Here is an 18,193-nt window from a genome sequence, read left to right as displayed (position 1 = left end):
GGCCAGGAGAGAGCACGGGACTTGGAGGTGCCCAGGGTCAGTGACAGACCCCTGCAGAGCCTTTGAACTAGGGGTTGCGGGTGGGCAGCGCCCGAGCGTCCTCGTGCAGGCTGTGGACCTCAGCGCCAACTGCACCCAGAAGAAAGGCAGTCATTGTCTTAGATAGGAGGAGTTCCAGGCTCCAAATTGGAAGAAGAAAAGCCTAAGTGGGTAAAGTGAAAGTTTATTCAAAAAAGCCAGAATGAGCCAGCAGTGAGAAAGAACAAGGAGTAAGTATAGACTTCTTTTGTACCTAAACAGTAACTAAGGGCTCCAATGGGGTTGAAAATAGGATTTCCCTGAAGGCAACCCTAGACAGTTGTTGTTGGTGGGGGGGGGGGGGGGGGGGGGGGGGGGGGAGAGGTGAAGTCGATAAGGGGAAATGAACAACACCAGAGTAAAAATGGAAAATAAAGGGAATCCACATGAGGACTGCCATGTAAAGTTGTACTGGTTATGCACTGCACAACTCCAGGAGGTGCCATTCACACTGATGTGTAAATGTACGGCATTGCCTAGAGATGTGCAATGCACAGTCCTGATTTCCTGACTTTGGCAATAGAGGATGCTTCCTCTTTTGAGACAGAAATCTTTGAAGACTGGGAGGAGGACATGCAATGACATACTGAGACAAAGTAGGAGGGGGTTCAGGGGCTCACGTCTGAGGCCCTCTTTTTTGTCAATCAAGTGAAAGGTGAGGTTCTCTTTCAAGATTAAGAGAGAAGAGGGGCACGTGGGTGGCTCGGTCGTTAAGCGTCTGCCTTCGGCTCAGGTCATGATCCCGGGGTCCTGAGATCGAGCCCCGCATCGGGCTCCCTGCTCAGCGGGGAGCCTGCTTCTCCCTCTCCCACTCCCCCTGCTTGTGTTCCCTCTCTCGCTGTGTCTCTCTCTGTCAAATAAATGAATAAAATCTTTAAAAAAAAAAAAGATTAAGGGAGAAGAGTAGACATTTGTGGCAAGTCTAAAAACATTTGGAGCAGCTGATGAGTAGAGACTAATAAGGGTCCCTCTCAGGTCGGATGACCCAGATTTATGGTGGACTCACTCACTCACCACTTTATGGCTTCCTGCAGCATCTTGGGGCTGGGCAATAGGAAAGCAGGGAGTGGGATCACCCAGGGCTGGAAACATGCAACCAGGGAGGGGAGAAGTGAAGGGAGCAGCAAGTCCTACCTGGAGCAGCTGACAGAGATCGATGGGGAGGTGGGGTCCATCACGCCCTCATTTACCTACTGGTCATCCAGCAGGCCACGACTACACACCCAGGCATGCAGGAGGCACGGAAGGGGGGTCTGGGCTGCATCCCAGGCGGGACTCACAGGAAGGGAACCTGCGCAGGGAGGACGGCTGGGGGTGGGAGCGGCCGGCAGGAGAGGAACACAGACCACAGCTCTGTGAGGTCTCAGTGTGAGATGGGCCCTGCCCAGCAGAGTGGCCAGCGTCAGGGGAGGGCTGGGCCCCTGGACAGCGCCTAGGACGAGGAGGGGACGCACAGAGGAGGCCCCCGGCCCAAGGCCAGATGGCAGGCTGCTGGGAGCTGGCAGTGGGCCTGATGGCTGCACACCATCCTGCCGTACTGTCCACACGCTGTCCCGCCGCCTAATGCCCTGTTCTGCTGTGGTTTGTTGCTTCCCCTGGGGATGCCAGCATAACCCTACTACCCACAACCACTCTTTAAAGCCCAGCTCAGTGTCCAGCAGTATCCTCCCTCCTCTGTCACCTTGACAACAATACTTCTTCCTGATTTTTTTTTAATTCAAATAAATCTTGTGGTGGGGGGTTTCTGGAGAGGAGATGCTTCCTGGCCAACAGGACTGTTTCATTCACAGATGCAGGCTGAGACTCCACACCTCATGGAGCACCGCAGGTACAGGGCCAGGTGGCCCTGCCCTCTGCAAGCTGACATTCCAGCGGGACATGCAGGGGTGGAGACAACGGAGAGATGTGAAGCGGTGGGAGGGCTGGTCCTCGAGGGAAGCCGAGGCGTCACACAGTGAGCTGAGGGTGAGTCACGGGGACACTTGGGGAAAGAGCTTTTCCCGAGCCAGGGGAAGGAAAGGCCTGAGTGAGGCGTGTACCTGGAGCACCTGGTGGCTCAGGGGGGCCGAGGCGGAGAGGGGAGGACCGGCACCGTGCTGGATGAGGGGACATGGCCCTGCCCTTGCAGGGCTCACACGCCTTCAGAAAAGACAGTGAATGGGGCGCCTGGGTGGCTCAGTCGTTAAGCGTCTGCCCTCGGCTCAGGTCATGATCCCGGGGTCCTGGGATCGGGCCCCGCGTCAGGCTCCCTGCTCTGCGGGAAGCCTGCTTCTCCCTCTCCCTCTCCCCCCTGCTTGTGTTCTCTCTCTTGCTGTGTCTCTGTCAAATAAATAAATAAAATCTTTAAGAAAGAAGAAAAGAAAAGACAGTGAAGGGCACGGAGAGGGATGTGTAGTGGCCCAAGAACACAGAGGCCAGCCTTCAGGGAGTGGTGCCTCCAGGGTGGCTCCTGAGGGTGAGTGGACGCCAAGATAAGGTGGGATGGGTGAGGAGGCCCCCAGGAGGGGCAGCCTGGCGGAGAGGCCTGCAGGGGAAGGGAAGGTGGTGCCTACAGCTGCTGAAGGAGGGGACGGACAGCAGATGAGGTGCCCCTTCTTCCTCGTAGCAGAATCCTGACTGAGTGCCAGGCAGCGGCGTACCTGGCTCTGGTGGATACTGTGACTGTTCCTCTTTGTCCAGAGAGTGGCTGTTACCAGCCTCCCTTGCAGCTGCACGACCCCGCTCTGGAACGGCAGCGCAAGAGCCGTCTGCAGCAGGGCCTGGGCAGGACCCCTGCCCCTGGCAAGGGCGGTCTGAGGGGAGAGCCCACTCTGCACAAGAGGCAGCAAGGGTTCCACAGCCAGGATAAGGAAAAGCTGACCGCCTAAGAACACTGACGCACAAGGACAAGTGCTTGAGGACACTGTCAAACTGCCCACCAAAACCCAAGGTTGTCTGTCTCCAGAATCCTCTTTGAGCGCAGGTCACTGTCAGGCAGGGACTGTCCTTGCAGTCTGATGTGCTCCTGGCCCTGATGGGGTGGGGTGCGGAGAGGAAGCGCCCACACCCAGCCCCGCCGCTCCCACACCCGCGTGGAGGGAGCACAGACTCCCACATTGGATTCTTCCAATATCTCTATTACATTCTCTAGCAATGGGCTGTATTTTTGGTGGTGAAGAGCCATCAGTTTTTTCATAATTAGGGAAATCTTGGCATTCTAACTATCTACTTCTCTTTTCTCAAAAGGATTAACTACTAGAGAAAAATATAATTTCCTTCTTATGAAAATAGCCTTGGAATAACTTCAGGATTTTAAAATCATGTCAGCATTCCTGCAGCTCTGATAATATTGTGAGCTCATATATCTTACCACTGTGAAGTCAGGGTGGAAAATACATCATCTCTTTCAGATTCCCAGAATAACTTCAAAAGTTCTGGATCCCCAGATAAGTGTGCAAGAATGCGCAATTCAATCTGTGAAAAGTCTGTGAGATAGAATCCACATTAATTCTGAATCTGCCAACAGTGTCCCTCATCATTGCTACCCATGCCGCAGCCCACCCTCAACCTTCCGTCCCCACTGCAGCATCAAGAGCAACATCCTCCCACCCATCTGCCAGGGTCCTTTGGTCTCAGGGCCACTGGCCACCCCTGTGTCTGCAAGTCTAAGGTACTTGTCCTGCCTTCCGTGAGGCCAGCAACACCTCCGGGATAGGCCATATGCACTTATTTGTTCATTCTATACATCAGAAGTTTAGAGGGTGCCTATGGGTGCCAGGAGGTGTGCTTGGGATTTGATAATGAACAAAACAGATAAGCCTTTCTTCGTGGAGCCCATGTTCTAGGAGCAGGAGACAATGTGTGTGAGTTATCTGGTACATCAGAAGATGAGAAGTGAACTGGAAAAGACAGATCAAGAAAGGGGGTTCAGGAGGGAGAGGGTGGTCAGGGTACACCTCCTCAAGACAGAGGAGGCGAAAGAGGGAGTGAGATGTTATCTAGTGAAGAGGTTCCACGCGGGCATGAGGTGGGGCTGGCCTGGGCTGGAGGCCAGCCCATCTGCAGAGAGCGAGTGGGGCAGAGCGTGGAGCGTGCTGAGGACAGAGAGGAGAAAGGAGGGGCAGACTGGGTGGGACCGCGTTGGGGCATCTGGGATCTGGAGAAGGTGAGGGACCCTTGAAGCAGATCTGCTCTTATTTACTGTGCACAAGAAATCTTTCTTTTGTATAAATATTTGCCTTAGGATTTACTTTAAAGAATGAATTTTGTAAGTACCTTTAAATTATCCACCTTCCAAGTATTTGAACATGTAAAGTGAGCCACCATGACATAGGACGTCTCTCTGGCACCGTCTGCACGTGCCTGCTGCCAGCAAGGTGTGGCCCTTGGGCGCAACAAACATGCTCCTCGGGGAGATGGTGAGCATCGCGCCTTCTGTACCTGAAACAGTATTTCAAGAGCACTTGGTGAATTTGGTCATAAGCTGATTCACAGCCATTCCTCACACAGAGTTTATTTTAATATCATTCCAAAGTCGAGAGTCCAGATTTCTGACTTTTCTGAATATTTTTATTAATATAATTTAAAAGCAACATGGTACTGCTGAGAGTAAAGTAGGCTTTCTGTTGTTAAAATTTTACATCCTGTCTAGAATTCTTGGTGAGGAACAGCTCAAATGCAGACCTTGAATGTACTCCAGTAAGAATGTCCTGGAGGCCACCAGAGCCTCACAGCCTAGAAGACAGGCTTTGGGGAAGCGTGGGTCCTCGATGCACAGAATATGTTTTAAAGGGCAGTAGGAGACACCTCCACGGGTCCTGCTTAAGGGTGACTGTGTATTTGAAAAGGACCCGGTCATGCTTCACTGTCTTGTGGTGTCCAAGCAGAGGGCAGGAGCACCCCACCAAGGGTGCAGGAGCTGGAGGGACGGGCCACAGAACCTACTTTGCTCAGATGTGACCTTTTTCTTTTTTAGAAATGTAACTTACAGTGGAACAGCTCAGAAGAAAGAACAGTGTTGGTATGCTTTTATAAACATTTCCAGTAGCTTTCGGACTCTAATAAAAGCCAGTCTATTGTATGTTTGTTTGTTTTTTTTCTCTATTGGGCAGTTGGTGGGGGAGAGGTGGTGGGAAGGGAGCTACTTTCCTCGTATAATTATCATCTATTTTAACTTGTAAACTGCTAAAAGGGAGGTGCCATATCAGTTTAGCTGTGTTTTATTTTTCAGTGTATTTAAATCCTGGTCATGCAAATACAGAGGACTTGAGGAAGGCAAAGAATTTAGTTCTACAGGAAAGCAATTATAAACACTTATAGGTTTTTTAAAAAATGTTACCCAATACTTCAGCAAAGTAGAGAGAAATGTGTTACCTTTAACATTTTGCGGTTTAGTAATTTGAATTGGGTGCTTGGAGATACCTTGGATATTCTGTTAATAATAAGAGGAGAATAGCTTTAGCTGAAATATCTACTTGTAAATTAATCTGTATCATTTAATGTTAATATTATTTTTTAAAATTATTTTTAAATGGGCGCCTGGGTGGCTCAGTTGGTTAAGCGACTGCCTTCAGCTCAGGTCATGATCCTGGAGTCCCGGGATCGAGTCCCGCATCGGGCTCCCTGCTCAGCAGGGAGTCTGCTTCTCCCTCCCTCACTCCCCATTTGTGTTCCCTCTCTCGCTGTGTCTTTCTCTGTCAAATAAATAAATAAAATCTTTTAAAAAAAATTATTTTTAAAGTAAACTCTATGCCCAATGTGGTTCTTGTACTCATGGCCCCAAGATCAAGAGTTGCATGCTCTACCAACTGAGCCAGCCAGGCGCCCCCAAAACTGTACCATTTAAGGTATGCTCAGTACCCGAAGAAGCATAAAGACTGTTTTTTTTCAAGCTCTTTAGAATATTTATTACTGTTAAAAGCAAACATTGTAACACTTTCTGGGGTGTTTACAGTGTGTGCAGATGTAATGTCACGTTTTATCAGACCTTAACAAAATAGCCAATGCCGATGTATTACGCATAAGCATATTATTATGCGATACAAGCGTCTAACACTGAAACGTAATGTTGGCGAGTACACCACCAGGTCCAGTCAGCAAATATGAGAACAATTCTTTTCGACTCCAGCCTGTGTGGCCCTTGTGGTAATTATATACAGTAATGCTGTTGGCAGCAGCCTAAACTACAAACTTAAAAATTTCTATGTAACATGCTAAACATAGATTTCTGTGAATTTTATATACTGTAGTTTCCCCTTAAAAACATATTTTAAGATGAAACTTCTGGTCTCTCCACCCTGACCATCACCCTCCCCTGGTGCTCTTGGCACTCGGTACTGGCCTCAGTCTTGGCATGTGTAACTGCCCTGTGGCTGGTGGACAGTGTGTCCACATCCCCTGAAAAGCCTGTGACAGCTCACTAAGCACCTTCACACCCTTACAACTTGGACTGAATGTCCCTGCTAGCTTCTCTCCTGTTACCACCATTCAAATCAGGAGAACTTCTGCGGCAACATCCTTTTGTGCTTGGCAGTACCTTCCACAAAGACACCCCACTCTACCTGGTAATGGAAGTCCTTGGGTTTCGGTTGGTCTCGACTCCCTGACTGGATCTGGTGAGGCTACTGGATGTCTCAGACCCCATGCTTTGGGCCCAGCAACCCCGCAAGGTAAGGCAGGCACTGTCACCCCATTTTTTAAGGTGAGGACACCGAGGCCTGAGGTATGAAGCTAGTGGCTCTCAAGTTTTCTCTACGATAGAATCATGTGATATCTTTTTTTTTTTTAAGATTTTATTTATTTATTTGAGAGAGAGTGAGAGAGAGAGCACATGAGAGGGGGGAGGGTCAGAGGGAGAAGCAGACCCCCCGCCGAGCAGGGAGCCCGATGCGGGACTCGATCCAGGGACTCCAGGATCATGACCTGAGCCGAAGGCAGTCGCCTAACCAACTGAGCCACCCAGGCGCCCCAGAATCATGTGATATCTTAAAACACCACCAAATATTCACATGATAAGCTCAGTAACAGAACAGAGATGACAGAAAATGAGAGCCAGTGAACTTAAAGATAGTAGAAACTATCCAGTATAGAGGAGAAAAGAAAAATGTCAGGGAAACATGAACAGAGGCTCAGAGACCTTTGGGATAATACTAGAAGTACAATACAATTGTTATTTCAGTCCCTGAAAGAGAAAAAAGAGACCAATGCTGAAAAATTAAAGAAATAATGGCTAAAATTTTCCCAGATTTAGTGAAAGACATATTTTTCAGATTCAAGAAGCTGAACAACCTTAAATAAGATGAATTAAAAGAAAATCAGGCCCAGAAACACCACAAACTGCTGAAAACCAAAGATGAGAACAATCTTGAAAGCAGTGTGAGCGAAATGACACAGGACACGTAGAGGAGTGGCCCTGTGGGCGGCCGCCAACTTCCCATCAGGGGCCACGTGCTCAGACCACAGAAGGGCTGACCGAGGGCACTGTCAACTCAGAACCTGCTCTTCAGCAAACTGTGTCTTCCGGGAGTGAAGGTGAACTGAAGCCATTCTCTGATAAATAAACATGAAGAGAACATGTCCTCAGGGGGCCTGCTCTGAAAGGAGTGCTAACAAAAGTTGCTCAGGCTGAAGGGAAAGGTCCCAAGGAAGCCTGCAACTTGAGAAATAAGAATGAGCGACAGAAATGCTCAGTACCCGAAGAAGCATAAAGACTGTTTTTTTTTTCAAGCTCTTTAGAATATTTATTACTATTAAAAGCAAACATTGTAACACTTTCTGGGGTGTTTACAGTGTGTGCAGATGTAATGCATGGCAGTGATGACAAGATGGTGCTCGTAAGTCTGCCACAACTTACTGGAAGTGGTAAAACGTTAAATCCAAAACTACACTGAAAATTGATATGACTGCTATAATCCCTGTAGCCATCACTAAAAAATATATAATGAGGGGTGCCTGGATGTCTCAGTGCGTTAGGTGGTGAACTCTTGGTTTTGGCTTGGGTCACGATCTCAGGGTTGTGGGATCAAGCCCCACATCAGGCTCCATGCTTAGCGGTGTATCTGCTTGAGATTCTCCCTCTCCCTCTGCCCCTCCCCCTGCACATGCACTCTCTCTCTCTCTAAATAACTAAATCTTTTAAAAATATTACATGATGAGGGCGCCTGGGTGGCTCAGTTGGTTAAGCGACTGCCTTCGGCTCAGGTCATGATCCTGGAGTCCCGGGATCGAGTCCCGCATCTGCTCGGCAGGGAGTCTGCTTCTCCCTCTGACCCTCCTCCCTCTCATGCTCTCTGTCTCTCATTCTCTCTGTCTCAAATAAATAAATAAAATCTTTATAAAAATATTACATGATGAGATGTAGCAAAAAATCCAAAATACAAATTGAAATGGAACTCTAAAAATTACTCAATAATTCAGAGAAAGGCAGGAAAGAGGGAACAGAAGAACGAAAACAGAAAGAACTAACAGAAAAACAAAATGGGCACCCCAAATCCAACCATATCAATAATCATATTAAGTTTAAATACTTTAAACAAACCAATTAAAAACAGAGTTTGAGTGCACAAATATAAGACCCAACTATATGTTGTCTACAAGAAATCCACTTTAATAAGATTTAGGTAGATTACAAGTAAATGAGTGAAAGAGGATATGCCATGCAAACATGGATTAGAAGAAATCTGGAGTGGCTATATTAACATAAGACAAAGCAGCATTCAGAAGGGAGAGCGAAATAAGTCAAACAGAGAAAGACATGTATCATATGACCTCACTGATATGAGGAATTCTGAATTGCAGGAAACAAACTGAGGGTTGCTGGAGTGGTGGGTGGGGTGGGAGGGATGGGGTGGCTGGGTGATAGACACTGGGGAGGGTATGTGCTATGGTGAGTGCTGTGAATTGTGCAAGACTGTTGAATCACAGATCTGTACCTCTGAAACAAATAATGCAATATATGTTAAGAAAAAAAAAAGAAGATAGCAGGAGGGGAAGAACGAAGGGGGGGAAATTGGAGGGGGAGACGAACCATGAGAGACGATGGACTCTGAAAAACAAACAGGGTTCTAGAGGGGAGGGGGGTGGGAGGATGGGTTAGCCTGGTGGTGGGTATTGAGGAGGGCACATTCTGCAAGGAGCACTGGGTGTTATGCACAAACAATGAATCATGGAACGCTACATCTAAAACTAATGATGTAAGTATGGTGATTAACATAACAATAAAAAATTAGAAAAAAAAGACAAAGCAGCATTCAGAAGGGAATTTACTATGCATAAGAAGAATATCACAGAATGATAAAAAGGTAAATTTACAAGGAAATATAAATTCTAAATGTGCACACATCTAACAACAGAATTTAAAAATACACAAAGCAAGAACTGACAGACGTGCAATGAGAAATAGACAAATCCACAATTAACACTTAGAGGTGTAAACACACCTCTTTCAGTAATATGTGGAAATGTAGAGATAAAATCAGCAAGGATATGGAAGACCTGAACAACACTATCAACCAACTTGACCTAATTGACATTTATAGAATACTATATCCAAAGACAGCAGAACACACATTCTTTTCAAGTGCACATGAAACATTGTTCAAGATAGACAATATCAAGGTTGTAAAACAAACAAATTTAGAAAAATTGAAATCATTCAAAGTATGTTCTCTGACCATAACAAAGGTAAACCAAGAATCAGTAACAGAAATCTGGAAAATTCACAAACATCTGGACATTAAACAACATACTTCTTAATTAGCCAGGAGTCAAAGTAGAAGTCTCAAGGGAACTTAGAAAATATGTTAAACAGAATGCAAAAGAAAATACACAGTATCAAAATCCATGAGATGTAGCTAAAGCAGTACTTACAGGGAAATTTATAGCATTAAATATTTATATTGGAAAAAAAGAAAGGTCTCAAATCAATAATTTAAGCTCCTACATTGGGGAACTAGAAAAAGAAGAACAAATTAATTCTAATGCAAGTAACAGAAAAATAATGAAGATCTGAAATTAATGAAATTTAAAACAGAAAAGCAATACTGCTGACCCTTGGACAACACGGGTTTGAACTACACAGATCTACTTATACAGAGTTTGTTTTTGAAAAATACAGGAGAGTACTGCAGATGTATTTTCTCTTCCTAATTTTCTTTTTTTCTTTCTTTTTTTTTTAGATTTTATTTATTTGAGGGAGAGAGAGAATGAGAAACAGAGAGCACGAGAGGGAAGAGGGCAGAGGCGGAAGCAGACCCCCCGCTGAGCAGGGAGCCCGATGTGGGACTCGATCCCGGGACTCCAGGATCATGACCTGAGCCAAAGGCAGTCGCTTAACCAACTGAGCCACCCAGACGCCCTCTCTTCCTAATTTTCTTAATAACATCCTTTTCTCTAGCTTACTATTGTAAACTAAAATTATTTTAAGAATACAGCATATAATACACATTGCATGCAAAATATTTGTTAATCAACTATTTATGTTATTAGTGAGGCTTCTAGTCAACAGTAGGCTATCAGCAGTTAAGTTTTTGGGGGCTCAAAAGTCATATGTGAATTTTCTACTTGTGCAGGGGGTCAGTGCCCCAACCCTTGTGTTGTTCAAGTGTCAACTGTACAGAAAAATCAGTGAGGCTCAAACCTGATTCTTATAAAAACACCAAAAAAACTGATAAACATCTATCTAAACTGTTCAAGGGGGAAAAAAAGGCGAAATGATCAATTTCAGGAATGAAAGGCAGATATCACCACAGATTACACAGACACTAAGGACAATAAAAAAAAACCCTATGAGCATAATATGCCCATAAATTCAACAAGATGAAGGGGGCCAGTTCCTTGAAAGACACAAACTACCAAAATTCCACTCAAGAAAAAAACAGAAAATCAGGATAACCTACATCTATTACAGAATTGACTCTGTAGTTAAGAAACTTTCCACAAATAAAATTCTAGGTCCAGATAGTTTCAATGGTGAACTCTACCAAATATTTAAGGAATAAATAATATCAATTCTACATGATCTCTACAAAAATATAAAAGAGAAGGGAATACTTTGTAACTCATTTTATGAGGCAAGTAATATCCTAATAGCAAAACCAGACAAAGACATATCAAGAAAAGAAAACTACAGACCAATATCCCTCATGAATATAGACAGAAACAATCTTAAACAAAATAGAAACAAATCAATCCAGCAATAGGACAATCTGTCATGACCAAGTGGAGTTAATCCCATAAATCCCAGCTTTGACTGGTTCAACATTTAAAAATCTATCAATGTTGGGGCACCTGGGTGGCTCAGTCATTAAGTGTCTGCCTTCAGCTCAGGTAATGATCCCAAGGTCCTGGGATGGAGCCCTGCTTTGGGGTCCCTGCTCAACGGAAAGTCTGCTTCTCCTTCTCCCACTCCCCGTGCTTGTGTTCCCTCTCTCACTGTCTCTCTCTGTCAAATAAATAAATAAAATCTTAAAAATTTTTAAAAAAATAAGTAAATAATAAGTAAAAATCTATCAATGTCATTGCCTATATAAATACATTGAAGAAAAGTCACATGATCTTAATAGATGCAGAAAAAGCATTTGACAACATTACATATCCATTCATGATAAAAACTACTCTCAGGAAACTAAGAATAGAAAAGAATTCTCTAACATGACAAAGACAATCTGTGACAAAACCTAAAATGAACATTATCCCTGATGGTGGAAGACTCAGTGTTTTCCTTTGGAGATCAGGAGCAAGGGCAAGGATGTCTACTCCCAGGACTCTATTCAACACAATAGAGGAAGTATGAGCCAGCACGATAAGGCAAGAAAAAGAAATAAAAAGCATACAATACAAAAAAATAAATAAAATGGCCATTATTCATGGAAGACGTAATTGTCTATGTAGAGTAACCTGTGGAAACTACAAAAAAGCTTCCTGGGACTAATAAATGAGCTGACCTAGGTACAAGAATATGAAGTCAACCTACAAAAATCAATTGTATATCTACATATTACCAATGAACAACTGGACATTAAACTTAAACAATGCCATTTGTAACAGCACCCCAAAATACCTAGGTATAAATCTGTATGTTGAAAACTACTAAATCCTGATGAAAGAATTCAAAGCCCTAAAGGGAAAGATACAGCATGTTCTTGGATTAGAATACTCAATATTAAATGCCAATGACCCCAAAATTGATCTACAAATTCAACACAATCCCAATCAGAATCCCAGAGGGATATTTCATAGCTATCAATGAGTTGATTCTATAATTATGGATCATAGGTCTAAATGTAAAACATAAAACTCTAAAACTTTTAGAAGAAGACTTAAGAGAAAACCTTTGTGATCTTGGGTTACACAGAGAGTTCTTAGATACACACCAAAAGCATGATCCATAAAAGAAAACACTTGAAAAATTTGGCTCCATCAAACTTTTAAAAACCTTTGGTTTGGGAAGGATGCTGTTAAGAGAATGAAAAGCAAGACTTGTACTAGGATCAATTGTTTTTGCAAATCACACTGGATTCAAAATATATAAACAACTCTTAACAAAACTCAGCAATGAAAGGTACTTCTAGAATGTCAGAATAAGGAGTTCGCCTCATTCTATGAGGTCAGTATTACCCTGATTCCAAAGCCAGACATTAAATAAAACACCCTCCATAAATAAAGATACAAAACCCCTCAACCAAATATTAACAAACTGATCTAACAACATACAAAAAGGATTATATACCACGAACAGGTAGGATTTATCTCAATAATGCAAGGTTTGTTTAAAATCCAAAAATAATTAATGTAATACAGCAGATTAGTAGAATAAAGGACAAAAAAAACCCACATCATCACCACAATAAAACATTAAGAGCAATTGCCAAAATTCAACACTCATTTTTATGAAAATATCTCAACTAACTAGGAAAAAAAATTTTCTCAAACTAAGAGCATCTATAAAATTTACTCACTTTGAGTAATTTCAGTGTCATATCTGTATAAAATAGGATGTGTTCTCTACCCAATGGAATGCCAAATCACGACCAGGTCAGACTGTAATGCACCCAGCTAAATGCTCCTGGTTTCAGGCTCACCCAGCAAACAAGTGTAAAATTCCTAATATAATTTCTCACAGGACTCATAAAACATCAGCTTTAATGACAGTCACTTTACAAGAGAGAGAGAAACAAGTTTCCCATTTGTTCTGAGAAAGCAGTAATGCTGTTTAAATGGATTATTTTTAGATGAATATGAAGGAAGCCTTTTAATAATTAAATGCCAATTTTTATGTTTTACAATATAAAAAATAACAGGATAACAGAAACTTCACTAAATATCTAACTTAAAAAATAGCATGCTTTGTTAAATACGTTCTTTCACAGAACACAATCCTGAGAAGGATGTTGGCCCATGCCAAGCTCTTCATGGATAATGCCTTCCCCATTGCTCTGCTGCACTACGTCCCAGCCGGGTCTATCTGCTCATGTGCATGGGTTCATGTTCACAGATGTATACAGGAAATGCCACAGAACTGCTGCTCTGGCCTCTGTGATGAAAACAGCAATTGGACAGTCCTGTCCCTAAAGCCTCATGCACAAATGTATGCTCACACATTTGTTTGTCAAGGTGAGCCATGAATGTACATGCATGTGAGTTATCCCTAGGACCAAGGGTGAAATGAAGTGACTATGGGGGCTGTGTGACAGCTAACAAGAGCCTGAAACATCTGGGAAGGAGTCAGATCCCATTTGGTGACCATCTCAATGTGGCAAAGACGCAGCACGCCAGGGATGTAGGCGGGAGCATGGTTGTGACATGCCCAAGGTGGCATCCAAGTCAGACCTGACTAGCAAATGGATGCTGCCAAAGACCAAAACTAGATTTTAATACAAGGAGGAGCTGTGCCTTTCTGAGGAAGAAGAAGGAAATGGCAAACCCCTTGCAGACACCATACTGTCAGTATTAATCTCCTCAGGAGAGGGGCTGGCACCCACCTGATATGAGGTGACAACATCTGAATGCTACGGTGTGAAGGCAATATAATTGGCTTGTTAGGGTGAGTCTTTAGTATCTGTCATCAGCTAGTCCCCTCACGCTGACCACTCAGTGAAAAAAGACTCTTTTTTTTTTGAAGTATAATTAAAATACAATGTTATATTAGTTTCAAGTGTGCAACAAATTCCGTATATTACCCAGTGCTCATCACAAGTGTAGTCCCCATCTGTCACATTATTGTGATATTAATGATTATATTCCCTGTGCTGTACTTTTCATCTACATGACTTATTTTATAACTGTGGGTTTGTACTCTCAATCCCCTTCATCTATTTCATGCATCTCCCCACTCACCTTCCCGCTGGCAGCCACCAATTTATTCCATTTAAGAGTCTGCTTTTTTCTTTTTTTGGCAGGTTTGTTTGTTCGTTTTGTTTTTTAGAATCCACATATAAGTGAAATCATATGGTATTTGTCTTTGACTTAATACCCTCAAGGTCCAACCACATTGTTGCAAATGGCAAGATCTCACTCTTTTTTATGGATGAGTAATACTCCATTGTATATATAGACCACATCTTCTCTATCCATTCATCAGTCAATGGATACTTGGGTTGCTTCCATATCTTGGCTACTGCAAATCATGCTAAAATGAACACAGGGGTGCATGTGTCTTTTCAAATTAGGGTTTTTGCACTCAGTCACAGGCCGGTGAGCACAGAATGCAGCCGGAGACCAGGGAGACAGGAGTGACCGACCTCTTTTCTCTGAGGGCGCACTGAGGAGTGGGGCCCCAAGTTCTCAGCTCCTCCAAGACCAGAGATTGGGAGACCGCCATTTTCACTGTCCTCCTAAGCTGTACGGAAAGCTTTCAGGGAACAAAAGCTACGGAGATGGGGATTAACATAAGAATAAAAAAAAATTAAAACAAAACAAAACAAAACAAAAAGCTACGGAGAACAAACCTGAGCAGATTACTTAGCCTGGCTGCTGGCAAGGGTGGGGCAATTCCTCCTCAGGCAAAGAATTTGAGACTCAGGCAACAGGCCCCTCCCCGAGAAGATCAACAAGAACATCCAGCCAAGATCAAGTTTACTGATCAATGAGAATAGGAAAACCCCAGTGCTAGGGAAATACAGCACATAGAATTCATGGCTTTTTTCCCATAATGCTTTAGTCTTTCAAAGTTAATTTTTTTTAATTTTCTTTATTTTTTTTCTATTTTTTTAGTTGAATTTTTCTTCTTTCCTTTTTCAACCAACATCTTATCAATTCCTTTTTTAAAATTTTTTAATTTTTCATTTTTATAGTCATATTCTATCTCTTCATTGTATTCAACCTTATTTTTTTGTGTGTATATATATATATTATATATATATATGTTTTCTTTCTTTAAAATTTTGGGATAGTTTCTTCCAGCAGACCAAAATATACCCTAAATCTAGTGTGTGACATTGTCCTAGTCTCCCACCTGATCACATTCTCTTTTTTTTTTTAATTTTTAAAATTTTTTTTCAAATTAGTGTTTTTGTTTTCTTTGGGTAAATACCCAGTAGTAGAATTACTGGATCATATGGTATTTCTGTTTTTAATTTTTTGAGAAACCTCCATACTGTTTCCACAGTGGCTGCACCAATTTACATTCCTACCAGATGAGTTGTATAATTCCTTACATTTTAGGTATTATCCCCCTATTGGATATATTATTTCCACTTCCCATTCACTAAATTGCTTTTTCATTCTGTTGATGATTTCCTTTGCTGTGCAAAAGCTTTTTATTTTGGAGGAGTCCCAATAGTTTTTGTTTTTGTTTCCCTTGTCTCAGGAGACATATCTAGAAAATGTTTAACAGTAGATGTCAAAGAGACTACTGCTATGTTTTCTTCTAGGATTTTTATACTTTCAGGTCTCATGTTTAGGTCTTTAATCCATTTTTTTTTAAAGATTTTATTTATTTATTCATGAGAGACAGAGAGAGAGAGGCAGAGGGAGAAGCAGGTTCCCAAGGAGCAGAGAGCCCGATGCGGGACTCGATCCCAGGACCCTGGAATCATGACCTGAGCCAAAGGCAGATGCATAACCATCTGAGCCACCCAGGTGCCCTCTTTAATCCATTTTAACTTTATTTTTGTATTTATTTTGTGATCCAGTTTCATTCTTTTGCACGCATCTGTCCAGTTTTCCCTGCACCATTTATTGAAGAGACTCTTTTCCCCATTGGATATTCTTGCCTCCTTTGTCATAATCAACCATGTAGGTGTGGGTTTATTTCTGGGCTCTCTATCCTGTTCCACTGATCTATGTGTCTATTTTTGTGCCAGTACCATACTGTCTTGATTACTATAGCTTTGTAGTATATCTTGAGATCTGGAATTGTGACACCTCCAGCTTTGTTCTTCTTTCTCAAGAATGCTTTGGCTATTTGGGGTCTTTAGTGGTTCCATACAAATTTTGGTATTATTTGTTCCAGTTCTGTGGAAAATGCTATTGGTAATTTGTTAGAAATTGCACTGAATCTGTAGATTGTTTTGTGTAGTATGGGCAGCATTTTAACAATATTAATTCTTTTAATCCATGAGGATAGTATATTTTTCCATTTATTTGTGTTTTCTCCAACTTCTTTCATCAATGTTATGTAGTTTTCAGAGTACAGGTCTTTCACTTCACTGGTTAAGTTTATTCCTAGGGTGCAATTGTAAATGAGATTGTATTTTAAATTTCCCTTTCTGCTACTTGGTTATTAGGATATAGAAATGCAACAGATTTCTATATATTAATTTTGTATCCTGCAAGTTCACTGAATTCTTTTATCAGTTCTAATAGTTTTTTGTTGGAGACTTTAGGATTTTCTATATATACTATCATGTCATCTGCAAATAGTGGAAGTTTTACTTCTTCCTTACCAATCTGGATGCCTTTTATTTCTTTTTCTTGTCTGATTGCTGCAGCTAGGACTTCCAGTACTATGTTGAATAAACATGCAGTGAAAATTTTAATCTCCTGGGTCCCCCTAATGTGCAGTAGTCTGGACCAGGCCCATGAGCCTTTTGAGCACTCTAGAGCAGAATGCAGAGTGAGCACATAGCAACATGACCATATATCAGAATGACTGCTTTAAATTTCCCAAACTATGGAAAGTAAGAGTAAATTGGGACTTTATTCTCCTCTAAGTTATAAATTTTTCTGCTTTAGTGTACACATCACAAATGGTATGAGAACCACTTCCAAGCCCCCTGTATAAATAAACACAGCCAGAGTCTCTGGGACACTGAGACCCACTATAGGAAATGCCCTGTGCTCTGTACCTGATTCTCTTTTCTCAGCTTCCATAGACTGCTTTGGGCCCCATTATGGCTGGAGAGAAAAAGCACTAGTAATAAAAACTGGGCACACTCTTAGCATTTGTTTTCCTGGTGAACTTCAGTGTACTTAAAAAAAAAAATAAGAGAACTGATCTAGAAAAATTCAATGTTAACACCCTTTATTTCACATTCACCAAAAGGCAAGGTGCAGAGGTGACATTTTAAGTCTACAATTTGGCATTTGTTAAAATGTCAGTAGTTGTAAGTGAAAATGACAACCAAGGAATAGTTTTAACTACGGGGGAAGGCAGTTACACCCAGGAGGTCTGTTCTCCCATGGCCCTCCTACTCAGGTGCTTTGTGGGCCTGGAGACAGCCACCATCAGTCCTCTGCAGTGTGGCCAAAGTGTCCAAACTGCAGATGCAATACCAAGGAGGCAGCAGAAATACAGCAACAATGATGGCAGACCTGTCTCTATCGTACGTCCTTGGAGCCTCTGGAATGAGGCTGAATGGCAGTGATAATCACGTGGGGGGGGCACAGCTGGCTTCCCTTTGTCCTGATCTGTGTGACCGCAGCAGCAGCTTCCAAGCACCACCTGAGGTGCCTCTGATGGGCTGTCAGGAACAAAGGAACAAACTATACTCCAGCAGGACGCAGCCTCCTGAGGGCAAGGCCATGCCTGTGGTGTCATGCCTGGGTCCTCAGCACCTATGACCCTTCCTAGCACACAGGGGCAATCAACAAATATTAGTTGAATGAATGAAATGAAAAGTAAATAATCTTCACAATAACCTGGCAAAGAAGGCATTATTTTTATTATTTCATGGTTGGGAAAATTGAAGTTTCCAGC

At 42.7% G+C, this 18,193-nt stretch overlaps 1 protein-coding gene across 1 annotated transcript in view; it reads right to left on the bottom strand.

Annotated features, from left to right (window-relative positions):
- The window catches only part of POLN (DNA polymerase nu), a 169,001-nt gene that overhangs the window by 97,498 nt on the left and 53,310 nt on the right, over nucleotides 1-18,193 (bottom strand). The window contains 3 exon segments of the mRNA XM_044913117.1: nucleotides 3,428-3,542; nucleotides 4,420-4,497; nucleotides 5,431-5,488. Coding sequence (XP_044769052.1) covers nucleotides 3,428-3,542; nucleotides 4,420-4,497; nucleotides 5,431-5,488 — 251 coding nt within the window.

The sequence above is a fragment of the Neomonachus schauinslandi genome, chromosome 2 (genome assembly GCF_002201575.2).
Source record: "Neomonachus schauinslandi chromosome 2, ASM220157v2, whole genome shotgun sequence".
Classification (NCBI taxonomy): Eukaryota; Metazoa; Chordata; class Mammalia; order Carnivora; family Phocidae; genus Neomonachus; species Neomonachus schauinslandi.
Note: the sequence above shows the minus strand (reverse complement) of the source record. Positions and strands in the feature narration are given on the sequence as shown.